Source organism: Betta splendens, chromosome 4, assembly GCF_900634795.4.
Source record: "Betta splendens chromosome 4, fBetSpl5.4, whole genome shotgun sequence".
NCBI classification, from domain to species: domain Eukaryota; kingdom Metazoa; phylum Chordata; class Actinopteri; order Anabantiformes; family Osphronemidae; genus Betta; species Betta splendens.
Window position 1 is genome coordinate 27350642 of NC_040884.2, and position 15081 is coordinate 27365722.

The 15081-nt window shown below is 43.7% G+C and overlaps 4 protein-coding genes and 1 long non-coding RNA gene across 6 annotated transcripts; 3 read left to right on the forward strand and 2 right to left on the reverse strand.

Moving 5' to 3' along the window:
• Nucleotides 1-20: 20 nt before the first annotated feature.
• Nucleotides 21-2707, forward strand: plekhb2 (pleckstrin homology domain containing, family B (evectins) member 2). The gene is made up of 8 exons (XM_029146417.3): nucleotides 21-160; nucleotides 728-772; nucleotides 863-1015; nucleotides 1113-1215; nucleotides 1326-1365; nucleotides 1570-1656; nucleotides 2008-2119; nucleotides 2369-2707. The coding sequence occupies exons 2-8, from the start codon at nucleotides 736-738 to the stop codon at nucleotides 2503-2505; spliced, it is 669 nt and encodes a 222-aa protein (XP_029002250.1). The 5' UTR covers nucleotides 21-160; nucleotides 728-735; the 3' UTR covers nucleotides 2506-2707.
• An 803-nt stretch (nucleotides 2708-3510) lies between these two features.
• Nucleotides 3511-7968, reverse strand: LOC114853258 (vacuolar protein sorting-associated protein 4B-like). Its single transcript, XM_029146413.3, has 11 exons — nucleotides 7786-7968; nucleotides 6454-6565; nucleotides 6232-6376; nucleotides 6081-6139; nucleotides 5871-5990; nucleotides 5632-5788; nucleotides 5401-5549; nucleotides 5239-5320; nucleotides 4792-5011; nucleotides 4494-4634; nucleotides 3511-4415 (listed from the first exon to the last, which is right to left on the reverse strand). Exons 1-11 carry the CDS (start codon nucleotides 7804-7806, stop codon nucleotides 4314-4316), a joined length of 1308 nt encoding a protein of 435 aa, XP_029002246.1. The 5' UTR covers nucleotides 7807-7968; the 3' UTR covers nucleotides 3511-4313.
• Nucleotides 6254-7853, forward strand: LOC129604032 (uncharacterized). Its single transcript, XR_008694566.1, has 2 exons — nucleotides 6254-6386; nucleotides 7314-7853. It is a non-coding gene; the product is annotated as an uncharacterized LOC129604032 (long non-coding RNA).
• Nucleotides 7969-8474: 506 nt separating the features above from the next.
• ankrd29 (ankyrin repeat domain 29) lies at nucleotides 8475-11424 on the reverse strand. Of its 2 annotated transcripts, none has more exons than XM_041070212.2 (10): nucleotides 11219-11424; nucleotides 10763-10873; nucleotides 10577-10675; nucleotides 10371-10469; nucleotides 10155-10253; nucleotides 9769-9867; nucleotides 9517-9615; nucleotides 9283-9378; nucleotides 8923-9021; nucleotides 8475-8819 (listed from the first exon to the last, which is right to left on the reverse strand). In XM_041070212.2, exons 1-10 carry the CDS (start codon nucleotides 11228-11230, stop codon nucleotides 8766-8768), a joined length of 867 nt encoding a protein of 288 aa, XP_040926146.1. In that variant the 5' UTR covers nucleotides 11231-11424; the 3' UTR covers nucleotides 8475-8765. The 2 variants fall into 2 exon arrangements, with proteins under 2 accessions (XP_040926146.1, XP_029001387.1); XM_029145554.3 differs by having other exon boundaries at nucleotides 8475-8840; nucleotides 11219-11414.
• Nucleotides 11425-11628: 204 nt separating this feature from the next.
• Nucleotides 11629-14918, forward strand: cts12 (cathepsin 12). Its single transcript, XM_029145552.3, has 8 exons — nucleotides 11629-12205; nucleotides 12559-12704; nucleotides 12785-12904; nucleotides 13191-13355; nucleotides 13435-13656; nucleotides 13732-13900; nucleotides 13975-14080; nucleotides 14157-14918. The coding sequence occupies exons 1-8, from the start codon at nucleotides 12175-12177 to the stop codon at nucleotides 14254-14256; spliced, it is 1059 nt and encodes a 352-aa protein (XP_029001385.1). The 5' UTR covers nucleotides 11629-12174; the 3' UTR covers nucleotides 14257-14918.
• The last annotated feature ends 163 nt before the right edge of the window (nucleotides 14919-15081 follow it).

Here is a 15081-nt window from a genome sequence, read left to right on the forward strand (position 1 = left end):
GGACCGGACATGATTTAAGATGCTCAGAGGGCGGGACGAACAGCAGCCGCCATTCTTCCTATTGGTCAGACGTTTCTGCTCGTCTCTCTCCGTATCTCATTTCCGTGTTTGCTTTCTCTCACTAACGACCTCATCTTTTCACGAAAACACGCATAATTACGTAAGTAATTACTTTACACACCATCTTAAACAGTCAATGCTGTCCTGGAATTCAATGATATGTCTTAACCGAACTATACTGCACTATACTCTACTAGTTAGCTAGTGGTTGCTAGGTCAGTCTCAACTCGCCGTGTTTATACAAGCACCGTTAGCTAACGTTTTCTTAGTATAACAACGCAAAGTGTTAAGATTATGGATTACTACAATGGGCTACGGGCTTTGTTGCATTTAAATTGTCACTTATTTACCACTTTTTCACATCTCCAAGTAGCATTAATAAGAAATGAGGTAGATCTGTTTACAGCTGACCTCTCTTCTTGCGTCCAGGTTAAATAACGTCAATGCACTATAAAGTACACACGACGAGAACGGGTGGGCACAAACCAATTTTTAAGCATTTGCCAAAACTCAAATTTTACATCGGACAGTCATACGTTTCATATTCTATTTTGCTCTGAACACGTGAAGGCTTATGCTAACAGTACGATAAGTCACGAGATATGTTCATATGGCACGCCCTGAGCTTACTGATTACAAACTGATACTGTCTGTGACACTGTTGTAGGTGCTGAGATGGCTATGGTGAAAAGCGGTTGGCTGCATCGACAAAGTGAGTTGTTGTACAAAACAGCAGCACCAGGTATAATACTAAAATGATTCAGTGTGTGCTGAACTGTTCTGTGTAATATTGAAATGATAGGTACCATACTACGTAGGTGGAAAAGAAACTGGTTTGACTTGTGGGCTGATGGGCGACTCGTCTTTTATAATGACCAACAACGGCATGACATGGAGGATGACATCCACATGAGGGTAGACTGCATCAACATCCGCGGCAGTGCTGCCTGCCATGGTACTTACTACTGCATGATGATGTACTTGCCTTTCACCTTTAGTCCTAAACAACAGCCAGACTTTCCTTCTTTCTGTTCCCCTTTCTGTTTTCTTAGATCTTAATCCACCAGAGGGGAAGATGCGTGACGCCTTGCTACAGATCGTGTGCAGAGATGGACGAGTGATCAGCTTGTGTGCAGACAGTGCAGATGATGCTTTGTTAGTAAATAGATTTTCACTCTTTGTTTCTGTGTTAGTGACTCTGAACCTGTTATTATAATGTATTTGACTCTACTACCAAAATAACAGAGTGTCTTCTTTGCTTGCAGGGCATGGTCCATGGCACTCCAGGATGCAATAATTAATACTGTAAGCTTAAATCAGCTTCAGTAATAGTAATAAACGTGTTCATGTCTTCATGTGAAGGGTCGATAAACACTCTCTAGGCTCTAGGCAGCGTTGTTGTCCAAAACAGAACTAAACAATATTCTGCTACAGCTTTTTATGTCTGCGTTTTTGCCTTTTTAGTTGTTGGGTGAAATAGCCTGATTTGTGTTGTGCTTTTATTTTTAGATTGTTGCCACTCCCCAGATTGGTTTTGCACAGGAAGTAATGCCATCTGCTCCTCCCCCCTATTCTGAATATGCTTCACCACCTCAGGTAAATGTCTAGTACTGTTCCAGTGCATAGTGTATCCATAATAATGTAGTCAAACTACATCCTTTGGATGCCCTATAAATCCTTGTACAGTATTGTTATAAGTCACGGTTTACATCTGAAGGTTAGCAATATTTTGGCTTGGTTCACACTGATCACTGATAGAAAAGCAAGTTTAATAAACAATAGAAATAGAATGCCTTTATTAGTCCCAAGCTAAAGCCAAAACAGTAAGGCTACAATGTAACAACAAAACTAGACTCTTCTGCCACCTACTGTTGTCCTAGCAAATGGCTGTATTATTGTAGAGCTGGGTTTTTCTAGAGCTGACATATTTGTTTGATTTTTCACCAGGTTTACGCCTCAGGACCGTATGGTGAATATGCACCGCCTCCATATGCTACACAGATTGTGTACTCTTCTGACGGGCAGCCCTACACTGTTGCTTATCCTCATCAGTACCACGGTAAATATTTCTCAACATACAAATGTGCCGGTTTTACAGATTTTAGGTTGATGCCTTTAATTAGACTTTTTCATTTTGGGTTTGTTTTGTTGATGCTCCATGTGTGCAGTCCTTTTGTCAAGCTCTACTAAGGGCCTACAGCTGTGCTAGCAGCAGAGTGACGCTGGACCCATAGTATAACAACTTGTATCAAAAGGTTAAGCTAATCCTAACTTAAACAAGTCACCATGTTGCTTTGATGTTTTATAGGTGGCTACCCTTCACCTGGTGTGAATCATGTCATTATCCAGGAGCATCAGCGCGACAACGGAGGCGACGTGGCTCTGAGCATGCTTGCTGGAGCAGCAACAGGCCTAGCAATAGGTTCCCTCTTCTCTGTCTTCTAGTGCTTGATTCATGTACTGTATATCCACTAGCACACTGATCCCTCTGTATTCACAGCAATTGGTGTCTTCCTTGTGCTGTTACATGAGTTGGAGTATATTGTGTCTGACGGGCTACTTCATCTATGAAGCATGAGTGTGATGGACAAGGAGAATTACACCCAGTGTAGTAATGCAGTAAATATGTTTAGCACTTTCTCATGTGGCCGTTTCCCACCCCTTTTTGTTTTCTTGATATAAATGTTCTTAACCAAAAATTACAACTATTACCCATGTTGAGTGATTTAAATGACAGGGCATACTCTTAAACCTTTTATGTATATGTGAGCTTCTCCATCTAACTGCTCATACAGGCTTGTTGTCCTTTATATTTGCACCAGGATCCTCAAAGTGAACACTCGTCTTTCTTCCTTTTTTGTGTTTATGTTTGCCTACGGAACATGTACATGAAAATGTGTTTTGTCTGTTTTCGTTCAATCTGCAGCATTTCCTCAGGTTACTTATCGAGGAGTGACAAGACAAGTGCAAGACACAAAAAAACAATAATCGCTTCAAATGTAGCATTTTTAAGTACTCATTTAAATCAGATTGTAATAGTATATCAAATATTGCCATCACAAATAAGGCTATGTAGGAAACTATTAGCAAAATGGGACATTATATCAGCATGCATGATAAATAATATGGTATTTTTTTTCCATTTGAAGCTGTGAATTGTATGTTTTAACTTTGTGTTTAAACTGATATTTGGTTGCACTCACATACTGCTCACTCTCTCTGGATTTGACTTTTCACTCCAAATAGCCTGTCGTGGTTCCATTATTCAGTTTTGTAAATTGATTTGTGCCTGCATTGTTTAATTTATCCTTTTTCTACACGTATTACATTGTTTGTTTGAAGTTGGAAAATTTATTATGTAACTTATGTACTAACTAAATTATTATTTAACAATCATTGTAAAGGAAATGTAGTTCAGAGGTATTTTAACAACTAATACATATTCATAAAGATGGTAACAACTCCTGTTTTTTTTATTCAGCCCTTTTGTTCACAGAACATATATATGACACAACAAAACTGCAAATGACCACCTTCAGTTTCTTATACAATACCAACAACACAAGATATCTATATATCATATATCTAAAGCCCCTAAACAGAGTAGCCAGCACCAAAGGCCACATACAGAAGACACTGAAAGAGTAAAAAACACATTCTTGTACAATGATCCCTGTACGATTGAGAAGTCCTACATAGTTAGTAATCTCAAAAATCTAGACCATCATTGATATTCATTTCAGTTGCCTCCCTCCAACACGATGTGCATATAATTAAGCCCACTTTTATGTAGTGAAATTTAACCCAGTAAAAGAGATTTTTACATGTTTAAAACAGTACATGTTTTACAATATTATAGTGAAACCTTCCATTTATAAAAGTATGTTTTTCAAATTACAAGATAATCCCATTTTAGGCTATAGAGACATAGTGTAGTGCTAAAAAAATGCATTAAATCATGTCATTATGTGCTTATAGTTTACAAAGACTATTATCACCTGCAAAATAAAAACAAGCAAGAAATATGAAAACCATGAAGAAATTAAAACATGAGTCTTGATGCAGTAACAGGCCAATAACGTTTGCTTCAGCTGGTTTTCACACATCCTAAAGGAAGGTATACTTTGGATGTGAGTGACTTCTGGTGCACATTTACATAGCACCATTTTGAAAATAATTATATGAATAATTAGCTAAGACAAAACCATAACTGACATTGAAAATAATAGGATTAGTACAATAGAAGAGTAGTGTTAGCCCTCCTGACCAAAATCTTCAGTAAACTTCTTCAGCTTCTCCAGATCCTGCTCATTGACAGTTGGTTTGGTGTTTGCCAGTGACTTCATCATGTCCGCCTCAAATAGAGAACATCAGACTGAAGTCATTTGTTTGTTTGTAACACTTCCCAATGAATATCTTAGGTCTGTTCTTACCATGGACACAACCGGCTCTAAAAGCTTCTCCCCAGGAACATCCATCCAAGTCATCTCTATAGCATTGGGTTCTCCTGGTGAGCAAGGAGTCAGAAGGTCCTCCACCACAACGCCGGGGTTGTTCCACTGTGACCCGCGAACCTAAATTAAAGTGTGTGGAGTTGGAATGATGAAAAAAAAATATTAAATATACATATTGGAGCTTAATAAATGGAGCTGAACTTGGCTTGAAATAAATTTAACTCACTTTAAAGATTTCTGGAATATTAAATATTGAATTTATTCACAGGTTTTTTACCCTTTTAAAGTGAGTGGCCATCTGAACCTTCCTGACAGGCTGCATGAGAGCATCTCTGACAATTATACTGATGTCAGCCCCGGAGTAGCCGTCTGTTCTGTTGCCCAGCGTGGTGAAGTCCGCTTCCGTCAGGTTGTTGGGCGTGGAGCCCAGATGCAATTTGAACATGGAGGAGCGGGCATGCTCCTCGGGCAGAGGAATGTAGATTCGCTTTTCAAACCTACGAAGCAGATAAAAGATTAAATCAGTCTATATTTTCTTTTTTAAAGCATTTAACCTGTTAATTCCTTCTTATGTGAATTTCAGGTAACTGCTTTCTCCTATTCCAACGTCTTTGTTCTTTGGTTGTTTTACATCTCAGCCCTCATTTTATTTCTTTTGTCATATACTAGTATTTTTGTCTGAGTCACGATTAGCTTGGATTATTTGTATTTATGTGAAACTAACCTTCTCCTGATAGCTGAGTCTAAAGTCCATGGAATATTTGTTGCTCCTAGAACCAGGATTCCCTCATTGTCGTTTCCGACACCTGTAAGGGGAACAACAAGTTTTAATAACGCACAGCTATTTAGCCTCAGACCAGATTTTTACAATCTTGTCCTTGCTCACCCTGCATCTGAACGAGGAACTCCGTTTTGATTCTACGCGCTGCTTCGCTCTCGTTGTCACTCCTGGAGCCACAGAGGGAGTCAATCTCGTCTATAAAAATGATCGAGGGTTTGTGTTCTCGAGCTAAGCTAAACAGGTTCTTCACCAACCTGAAGAGTGAGAAACAACAGATGTGCAAGGTCAGTTTCCCATATTGCCAAGATCTTACCTGCTTCTCTCTGTAACACTCACTTTTCACTCTCCCCCAGCCACTTGGACACAAGGTCAGAGGATGAAATGGAGAAGAAGGTGGAGTTGTTGGCTTCTGTGGCCACCGCCTTGGCCAGGTAGGATTTTCCTGTTCCTGGAGGACCAAACAGCAGGATGCCTCGCCAAGGAGTCCTCTTTCCTATACAAACAATATTAAATGAAACACTATTTATAAAGTTACTGCACATTAGGAGGTAAAAAGGTGGCTCCTGTACACAAACCTGTGAACAGATGGGGGAATTTAATGGGCAGGATGACGGCCTCTTTTAAGGCCTCTTTGGCTCCTTCGAGCCCTGCCACATCGTCCCACTTAATATTGGGCTTTTCCATTACAATGGCACCTGTAAGAAGATATGCGTCAGTTAAATGCTGTATATCTTCCATCATTTTAGTCGGCAGTGTTATTATATTAACACAGCAGAGGGGTTTACCTGAGAGTTGATTTTGGAACTTCTTCTTCTCTGGATCATCTTCTGCATCACTATCACTTCTGAAATAAATTCATAACAGTCCACATTGATATTTATTGACAGCAAACACTTGGATATTGACTTATTTGATTATCTTATGCCTCAGTCTTACCCTTTGTCACCGGACTCTTTAACAGGTTTAGCTGGAGGAGCCTTTTCCTTTTTACTCAGGTATTCCTTGAGTTGCTCGGCTCTGTCCAGGTAGTCAGCACACTTGGCCCTTATGCTCTGTTTGGCCCGATCACCCTGAGCCTCATCTGCAACACAGTGAGTAACTTAAATCATCCTGTCCTGTTGTAAAGTAGAAGCTAAAGTATGAAGTATACTTCCTTACACTTGACAACATGCAAAAAGTACTGCACTGCTTGCTCATAACATCTAAGGGCCTCTTCATAATTTTTGGCTTTGTCCTCCTGTGAAGCTTTACTGGCAAGATCTATAGCTTTCTGAAAAAAGAAAGTACAAGAATAATTTAGTTTATTATTTTTGAGAAACTTCCACGCAATAGTTGGAAAAGTTAAGTAGAACATTTTGTGCACATTGTGGGTTGCCAAGATGTTTTTTTACCCTTTACTTTTTCACACAAAGAAGACACTGGTGGGAGATGTGCTAATATAATTTAGTAAATAAAAAGACACGGTATGCACCTATTTGTACCAGAAATACAGAATGTTCCAAAACATCATAATGTGGAGACGTGTTGTCAAAGGTTTCTGGGATCCAGCCTCAATAAGGAGTAGTGGATGCAACCAAGAGATATTTGCTTCTAAACATTTATGAGCTATGAGCGCTGCTCGCCCACAACCAATCAAACAAATTCCGAATTAATTTAAGTTATTCCTCTTTAAAAATTCCATTTGTAGTTTCTTATTCTTTTATTATTTGTTGGCATTTCGCAACATGCTAAAGGGCTGGACAGAGTGTGATGGAGTGTAGAAGGTGGGGTAAGATGAACCATGAGATGCTGAAGCTACCGTCATAATAAGTACAAGTAATAACTAAATGCTGCTCATAGAAACAAAACCCACTCATTCCTGGAGATCAAGAATGCTTTTCATCTTCCTCCTTTATCTATATTACAGTATAGACATGACCAATCCTAAAAGTCCTGATTTCCCATCCCATTTATAGCTACAATAAGACTATTGTGCCTGTATGTTATCATGTTAATCTCTCTTGATTTTCTCCCATTAGCTTTGCCATCTAGCAAACATCAAACTGCATCCTGTAATCAGGAACTCCGGCTAAATCCTTTCCATCACCTGCATAGGGCCTGGGTCACATCCTGGGGTCTTCACCTTATAGCTAAACGTCGTGAGCCTCAGAGCAGCTAAAGCTCCATGAAGAATCCTTCATTACGTATTTATGTTCAGTCTGTTTAGATGCTAAAGTTTTAGGTGTTGTTTCATCCGAACATATTAAAGAAAGACTATTACAGCCAAGCCCAGCTATGTAGTTGATACACAAAGTCCCAGTAAATGGTTTAAAATAGTAATAACGCCTAATTAAAAAACCTCGAAATCATCTTTACACATTTATGTGTGGATAATTAAACCTACGCACTTCCAGTTGCATAAAATGACGGCCAGCTGATTAAAAAGGCCATTGTGTTAGTATGTTGTGATGACACCCAGTCTATTCAGCTTATTAAAAGTTCCTCACTCACCTGTAAATTACCGCCAGCCATCAGGTTGAACTTCAGACTATGTCGCTGTAATAAAACTGTGAAGACTTTTCGTTTCTGTCTTTGTTCTCTGTTACCTGTTACATGCGTTTAATTAATTCGTCAACAATTTCGATGGGAACGCTCGTGTCTCTTCCGCGTCAACAGAAAGTTGTCTGTCATTTCCGCGGTGGTCACGTGACAGTGTCCTTCGACACCAACAAGTTGTGCGCGCGAAGCGAAGGAAGAGAGCGAAGAGCAGTTTTAATGGAGAGAACTGCAACTTTACATTGTGTCCAGGCCTAGCAAGTTTATTCTCAACCCTGAAATGCTAAGCGTATTATTGTACAATGTTATGTAATCATTATAAATACTAAATATGATAAACAAATTATTATTAAAATTCTTTTTGCATAACGTTTAAAATAACTGAATACCAGAAGTTTCACATGAAGATGGAAGTAACTTTTCTGTTGACTCCCTCACTGCAGTTAAGCTTATTTCCGTCTTCACTGTCCAGATGGAATATCTATTAATTACTTTTACTACCTATAAATACTGTATATAATTTGTGTATAATATATAACATATATGACACCCCCATGGCTCATTGGATCAGAACTGCTGAGGGGACACACAACACTCATCCTTATACAGTACATTAAATAAACATGAACATTTTCACTCCTGTATTAATTTAAAATGTACATTTTATTACTTTTGTTAAAAAAGGCAAACAAAACAGTAAAATATACAGAGATCTTGCGCGTATATAATATCAGACAGTCTAGAGGAGATGATGGATGTGGCAAACAACTGCATTTTGGTTCCACTTAGTTTATTCAACATACGACAGCTTTGGTTCAGCTGCAGTCAACAGCAAATCCTGGATACAGCACAGTTTACGTCTGGACAGAATAGGATACTGCGTCTTATATTTCTCTCACATCAGTGTGGTGCAGGCAGGAGCCTCGCCAACTCTCTCAGTTTGAGATATCTGGATGTAAAACCTTGAGGATGCGGTCATTCTTGGTGAGCTGTGAAGGGAGTTCGTTATTCTGCAAGATGCACAAAAAAAGCGAATGAACTTCAGTCGGGTTCATGTGTGGATGTGTCTGTCCGTCACCAGAAGCGTCTTACCTTGTTGGGTAGTGAGGGGTCTGCGTTTGCCCCCAGCAGCAGCAGAACCGTTCGCACATTTCCACTCATAACAGCAGCATGAAGCGGCGTGGAGCCGTTCTGAACACAATACAGAAACCCACTGTAAGTACTCAGAAATCTGCACTCCTCACACACAAGAACAGCTGGACATTAGGAAATCTCTTTTCCTCAGTTAGTCTATCTCTAGAAACATGTAACTACCAGAAAGGAAAACTAGTGAAACAAGAAAACAGCTAATTCAGGTTAAGTGCCTCCTGCTCTCCCATTTACAGCTACATATTCACAGCCTGTTTGGACTGGCCCACGTTTTATTAACATTTACTGTAGCGCTTTCTTAACCTTGAGAAGTCCTAGTGACGGAGAAAACTTGAGGAGTTCCTCCACTACGCTGGTGTGTCCCTTTAAAGCTGCTTTGAATATCGCTGTTGATCCGTCCTCGGGACACAACAAAGAGAAGATCACAGTCATTTGGTTGGCACGCGGTGAGCGACAACGCAGTCACACAGTTATTAAAACGCACAACCCTCCCAGAGCCTTTTGCCGATTTGAAACGAGGCCATAATGAGCTTCTACCTGTCTGTTGGCGTCCCGATCGGCTCCACGTAGGAGCAGAACCTTCACGGCCTCACCGTGACCCATCTGAGCTGCCATCCACAGGGGGGCAGTGCCGTCCTGGAGCACGCGTGGGTGCGCCGACACAAAAAGCAGCGGTGGAAAGAGGAATATTAGAGCGAGTGCAGGCGGGAGATAAGCTGGAGGCATGTGAAAGGAGCGGGTCGGGCCAAAGAAGGAGACACTCTGTGCCCTTTAAAATCACTGCGTTACCTCCCTGGCTTGATTAACCCTGGCACCAGATGAAAGCAGCTGACGGATCACGCTCAAATGACCCTCCTGGGCAGCGAGGAAGAGAGAGGTGGCGCCGTCCTGAAATACAAAAGCATCTCACACACAGCGCCCTGTGAGCACAGGTGTGTGAATAACAAATGACAACATTACTAGTCTTTCATAAATGCATGTTTGTGCCGTCTGGGTGTTTTTTTTTCTCCAGGACAGACACTAATCCTGCCAAATGTCAGCTGCGTCTGACTCAGCAGTCTCCAGGAACCTGAGCGTCTGGATTCCAACTGCCGGGACGTCGTGTGCAATTAGGCGTCAACGCAGCGGGAGGAAAGTGGTTGACCGCGAGCGTGAAGGCGCCAAAAGGGGCTCACGTTCAGCCGGTCGTGAACATTGGCGCCGTTCCTCAGGAGAGCGTCCACCACGCGGGAGTGGCCGTGCTGCGAGGCCACGGTCAGGGCTGTGCCGCCGTCCTGCCACAGGAAGGCGCCGTGAGGACAACAGCCGACACCGAGAACGTGCGCTCGTCTCAGACGTTCTCCCCGCGGAGAACGAGGAGAGCGTCTGAGACGAGAGCGCCCGCGCCGCACCTTCGTCTGCAGGTCTGTGGAGGCGCCGAACTCCAGGAGGAGCTTCACGATGTCGTGGTGCCCCTGCTGGGAGGCGAAGAACAGGGCTGTAGAACCCGTCTGCGTACGGAGATGAAAATAGGTTCTTCAGAAACGCACACTTTAAGCATAAACACGACAATCGAGACTATGTCGTGGTTGTTGCAGTGACATCATGGCGCTTGTACCTCCCGCTGGTAGTTGATGTCTGCTCCCTGCATAATGACTTCTTTGACACAGTCGTAATGGCCGCTGTAGGACGCCACCATCAGCGCCGTGCTCCCCAACTGCAAGCAAACACAACGCCTTTAATGGGACCACTCAAGTGATCACACACACACACACACACACACACACACACACACTGTCCGTACCCCGTCTCTGCAGTCCGCGTCCACGCGGCCGCTGTTGAGCAGCAGCTGAAGCAGGGCCAGGTTGCCCTTCCTCGCGGCCCAGAACACGGCGTTAGCCAGGGGTGTTTCCTTCTGCAGCGCAAACACACACAACAAACGCGGCCCCACACCACCATTATGGGATTACATCCACACACACACAAATCAATGCAGAAGCTTGAGTTTCTCTCGCTCCCTCTCCCACTCACATGCAACTTCTACAGAAGCACAGACTATGTGGCTCTGCCAAACACAAGGCATCATCTAAAGTCAGTGAGCAGCTACTTTCTCCTCGGCTCTCGGCCTGAATACACTAAAGCCCTTAACCCTGAAAACTGGAGAGTGCACTTTAAAAGGAAGCAGGTGTGTTTCTCCATCCAGACCGAGGCCCTCGGGCCGCGTGAGGAGAATGACGGATAAAAAAAGGAGCCGGTTTACCTTGAAAGACATCACGCAGACCTCACTGGAGACTCGTGCGTCTCTCGTGCGCACTCATCACTTAGAGAGCACGGTGAGCGCCACTCGGCTGCTTTGCCGCAACGTGTTTGGGTGTCGGCGTCGTCCGCCGGAGCGCGCAGCAGCAGCAGCCGCACAGTCAACTGAGCTCGTCCTCTGCAGTCAGCGCTGCGCTGCGCCGCTGGCCGCCAGGGGGCGCTGCCGGGCATGCGCAGTCGCCTCGTCCACGCAGGTCCTGATGTTTAATAGTGTTTACAATGAAACGTCTCTGCAGTTACCCGTTTGATAAAGACCACATTTAAGCACAGTCTAGTCGAGATCCTTGATTATACAGCGTTTCCCTTTAAACATCTCAGAAGGACAAAAGTCCCCAGAAATAAACTTATTTTTCCTTATCTCCTCTATCATGAATCGACACCCCTTGCACTAACCATGTAATATGTAATAATTGCAAGTTTTATCTGTATAGCATAAAATTATATATACACAGAGAATAGTAGAGTAGAAAACCGGGCAGGCATATACTTTTACTGTTCTTTCATTTAATTGAGCTTTTGATGCCAGAACTTTCACTTGCAATGGAGCATTTCTGCATGAATGCATTGGTACTTTAACTTAAGTAAGGACTCCGAGTGCGTTGTGCAAAACAGGTTTGTTAAAATTAGACGTCAGATGCTCTGGTCAATTATAAACCAGCATTTGAAGGCTTTACAATATTGCAGCTTTGGCGCTCTCTGAATGATAATAAGGTGTTACCGAGCAGGAGCAGGAAAAAGCATCTTGTTTTTGTTGACTAATGCTCCTCACAGGTGCTGCCATAAATGTTGACTTAGGGATTCAGTAAAAGTATAGTGGCAGCGTATACTTACTGCAGAGCTATATAAGAAGGATTCACAGCCCGTCTGTGGCCACGTCCACGTCCGGATAGCTCCTAAGACATGGAAACAAAACAGGCTGGCGTCCATGCAGGTAGGCTGCTGTGTGCCTTTTATTCCACATGCAACGCAACTAAAACCTGAAAATAAGCTTTATATACGTATATATTTTTTAAATGTTATAAGACAAGACTGCAAAGGCTGTTTGAGGGCAGGGGCCTTTTTTTGTTCTGGTAATACAGATTTGAATGCAGTTAATTACTACTCATTGTATATGTCATTGCAATTAAGATTTTAAAAATGTATGATTTCAGTGCAGTATCAATGCACTTGCACAATGCTGCCCTACAAACGCCCTACAAAGGTTTAGATTACACACCCTGGCTCATGCAGTGAGGGCTGAAATCAGGAGCAAACACCAAGCGTCCCGTGTGCTTGTCATCGTAGTCCAGCAGGCTGTCCTCCTGCTGAGAGCAGCTCTGCTCTCTGTCCTGCTGTGTGGCCCCTGGCAGGTGCTGTCGGACTCGGACGAGGCGGTGCTGACCGAGTGGGAGGTCTGGAAGAGCAGCCACGGCGTGGCCTACGACGAGATGGTAAGACGGGCGCCCGGCGCGTGCCAAAGCGAGGGGCTCCCGGCTCGCTTGACCCTGACGCGTCTCGCGTTGTCGTGCAGGACGACGTGCAGAGGAAGGCCATCTGGGAGGACAACAAGAGAATGATTGATGACAATAATCAAAGGTTTTTCATGGGGATGAGGCCGTTTTCTATGGCCATGAATAAATACGGAGACTTGGTAAGGACTAGATTTTCCTACTCTGTGCTAAAAGCCTCACTGCTCACAGTGGTTAATCAAACCTAATTGATATTTAAATGTATTAAACCTTTTGGTATTGTAATTATGTAATTTAATAACTTTTTCTGTGTTTTGATACCTTTGTATAGTCCCAGACTTTCTGATGTCAGTCCCTTCACTAACAGGAAAACATACTGTTTGAAATGACAAAGCATTCCTTTAAAGGGGTGATTAGTATAATTTGCCAAAGTACAATTTCTATATTGACTATGTTTCTCTCACATAGACAAAACTAGAATATGACATTTTACAAGGTGCCAGGATCAACGCCCAGTTTGTAAAGAGAGGGAAGACAAACTCTGCAAGAAAGCTGCGTAACGCCGCCAAGAAGATAGATGCGTCGGCGGTCGACTACAGAAACAGGGGCTACGTCACTGAGGTCAAAGACCAGGTGAGGCTCGCTTGGCTTGGCCGTATTTGATTGAGGCCCAATTGTGCACAGCTTAATTGGTTCGCGTGCTGCTTCACAGGGATACTGTGGTTCGTGCTGGGCCTTCAGCACCACAGGGGCCATCGAGGGACAGATATACAAGCAGACGGGGCAGCTGGTCTCGCTGAGCGAGCAGAACCTGGTGGACTGCTCCAGGTCCTACGGCACTTACGGCTGCAGCGGTGCCTGGATGGCTAATGCCTATGACTACGTGGTCAGCAACGGGCTGCAGTCCACAAACACCTACCCTTACACCTCCGTGGTGAGGCTGAACCCTTAAAGCCTTTAAATGCCCGTCTGCCTCCAGGCTGTTGTTAACGCTCAGCTGTGCCGACAGGACACGCAGCCGTGCTACTACGACAGCAGGCTGGCGGTGGCTCACATCCAGGAATACAGGTTCATACCCAAAGGAGACGAGCAGGCGCTGGCCGACGCCGTGGCCACGATCGGCCCGGTGACCGTAGCCATCGATGCGGACCATGCCAGCTTCCTGTTCTACAGCTCAGGTCAGACCCCCTCTGTTACGTCTTTCATTCAGCTTGTCAAAGCTCAGTAATGGCAGCTTTTATTGCCGGTACAGGGATATACGACGAGCCGGCCTGTAACCCCAACAATCTGAGCCACGCCGTGCTGCTGGTTGGTTACGGCTCTGAGGGAGGCCAGGACTACTGGATCATCAAAAACAGGTGAGTTCCGCCCAAACGTGGCAGAAGATTGCTGGATTCCGCCTTCATGCGATGATGCCTGCTCCCTCGTTCTCAGCTGGGGCACCGGATGGGGCGAGGGCGGCTACATGCGACTGGTCCGGGACGGCAGCAACACGTGCGGCATCGCCAGCTACGCCTTGTACCCCGTGCTGTGATCCGTCAGAGCTCCTGTCCGGCCTGTGAGCGGAGCTGCTTAGCCGCTAATGCGTCTGAAGTCACACATTGGCCTCGCATCTATATATATACTAAACCTTCTGCTGAACCCTTCCACTAATAACGGTTAGCAGCCCACTAATAATCAAAGTCGGATTCATAAGTGCTAAAATACAATCAGCAATTACAGGGAACACGCATGGGTGAACAGTCTGCTTCATTTTGACCCACGTGGTTAACAAACAGCCAGCGGAGAGTAAAAGCCAGGATTTGCATCAAATGACGGGACAAACTGCATAAATAGAGTCGAGGCTTTAGAAAACAGGAAGGAGCTCAGCTCTCTCCTTAAAATGTGTCCATGCAAATATCCAGCATCAAACTGCTGACAGTTCAGGGAACAGGACGTTGGTCACTGATTGTGTTTAATGGCAATTTTTTGGACTGCAATACTTTTTTTGTAGAATAGAGCTTGTTTTAACGCGGGTCTGTGAACTCGGTGGCCTCAGCGCCTGAGGATCCACTTGACCCGATTTGGAACAGAGCTAATGAAACTGTACTTTATCTTTTCGGTGCACATACTGTAAACCTTTTACCTCCCTCTGTTCTGTTGTTGTGTTGATCAGCTGTGTTCTGTCGGCTTCCCAGCTGATAATAAAGTCATTTTCACCAACGCTGTGTATTTGTCACATTCTCTGCATTAAATAAACAAACACCATTTTTACTGCACATTCTTTCCCTCCTGCGGAAAAAAAAATCTTGATGTGTCCCAGTAAAACCACACCTCACGCAAACTTTGAACCTACACGTGCACTGAGCTCCACTCACTC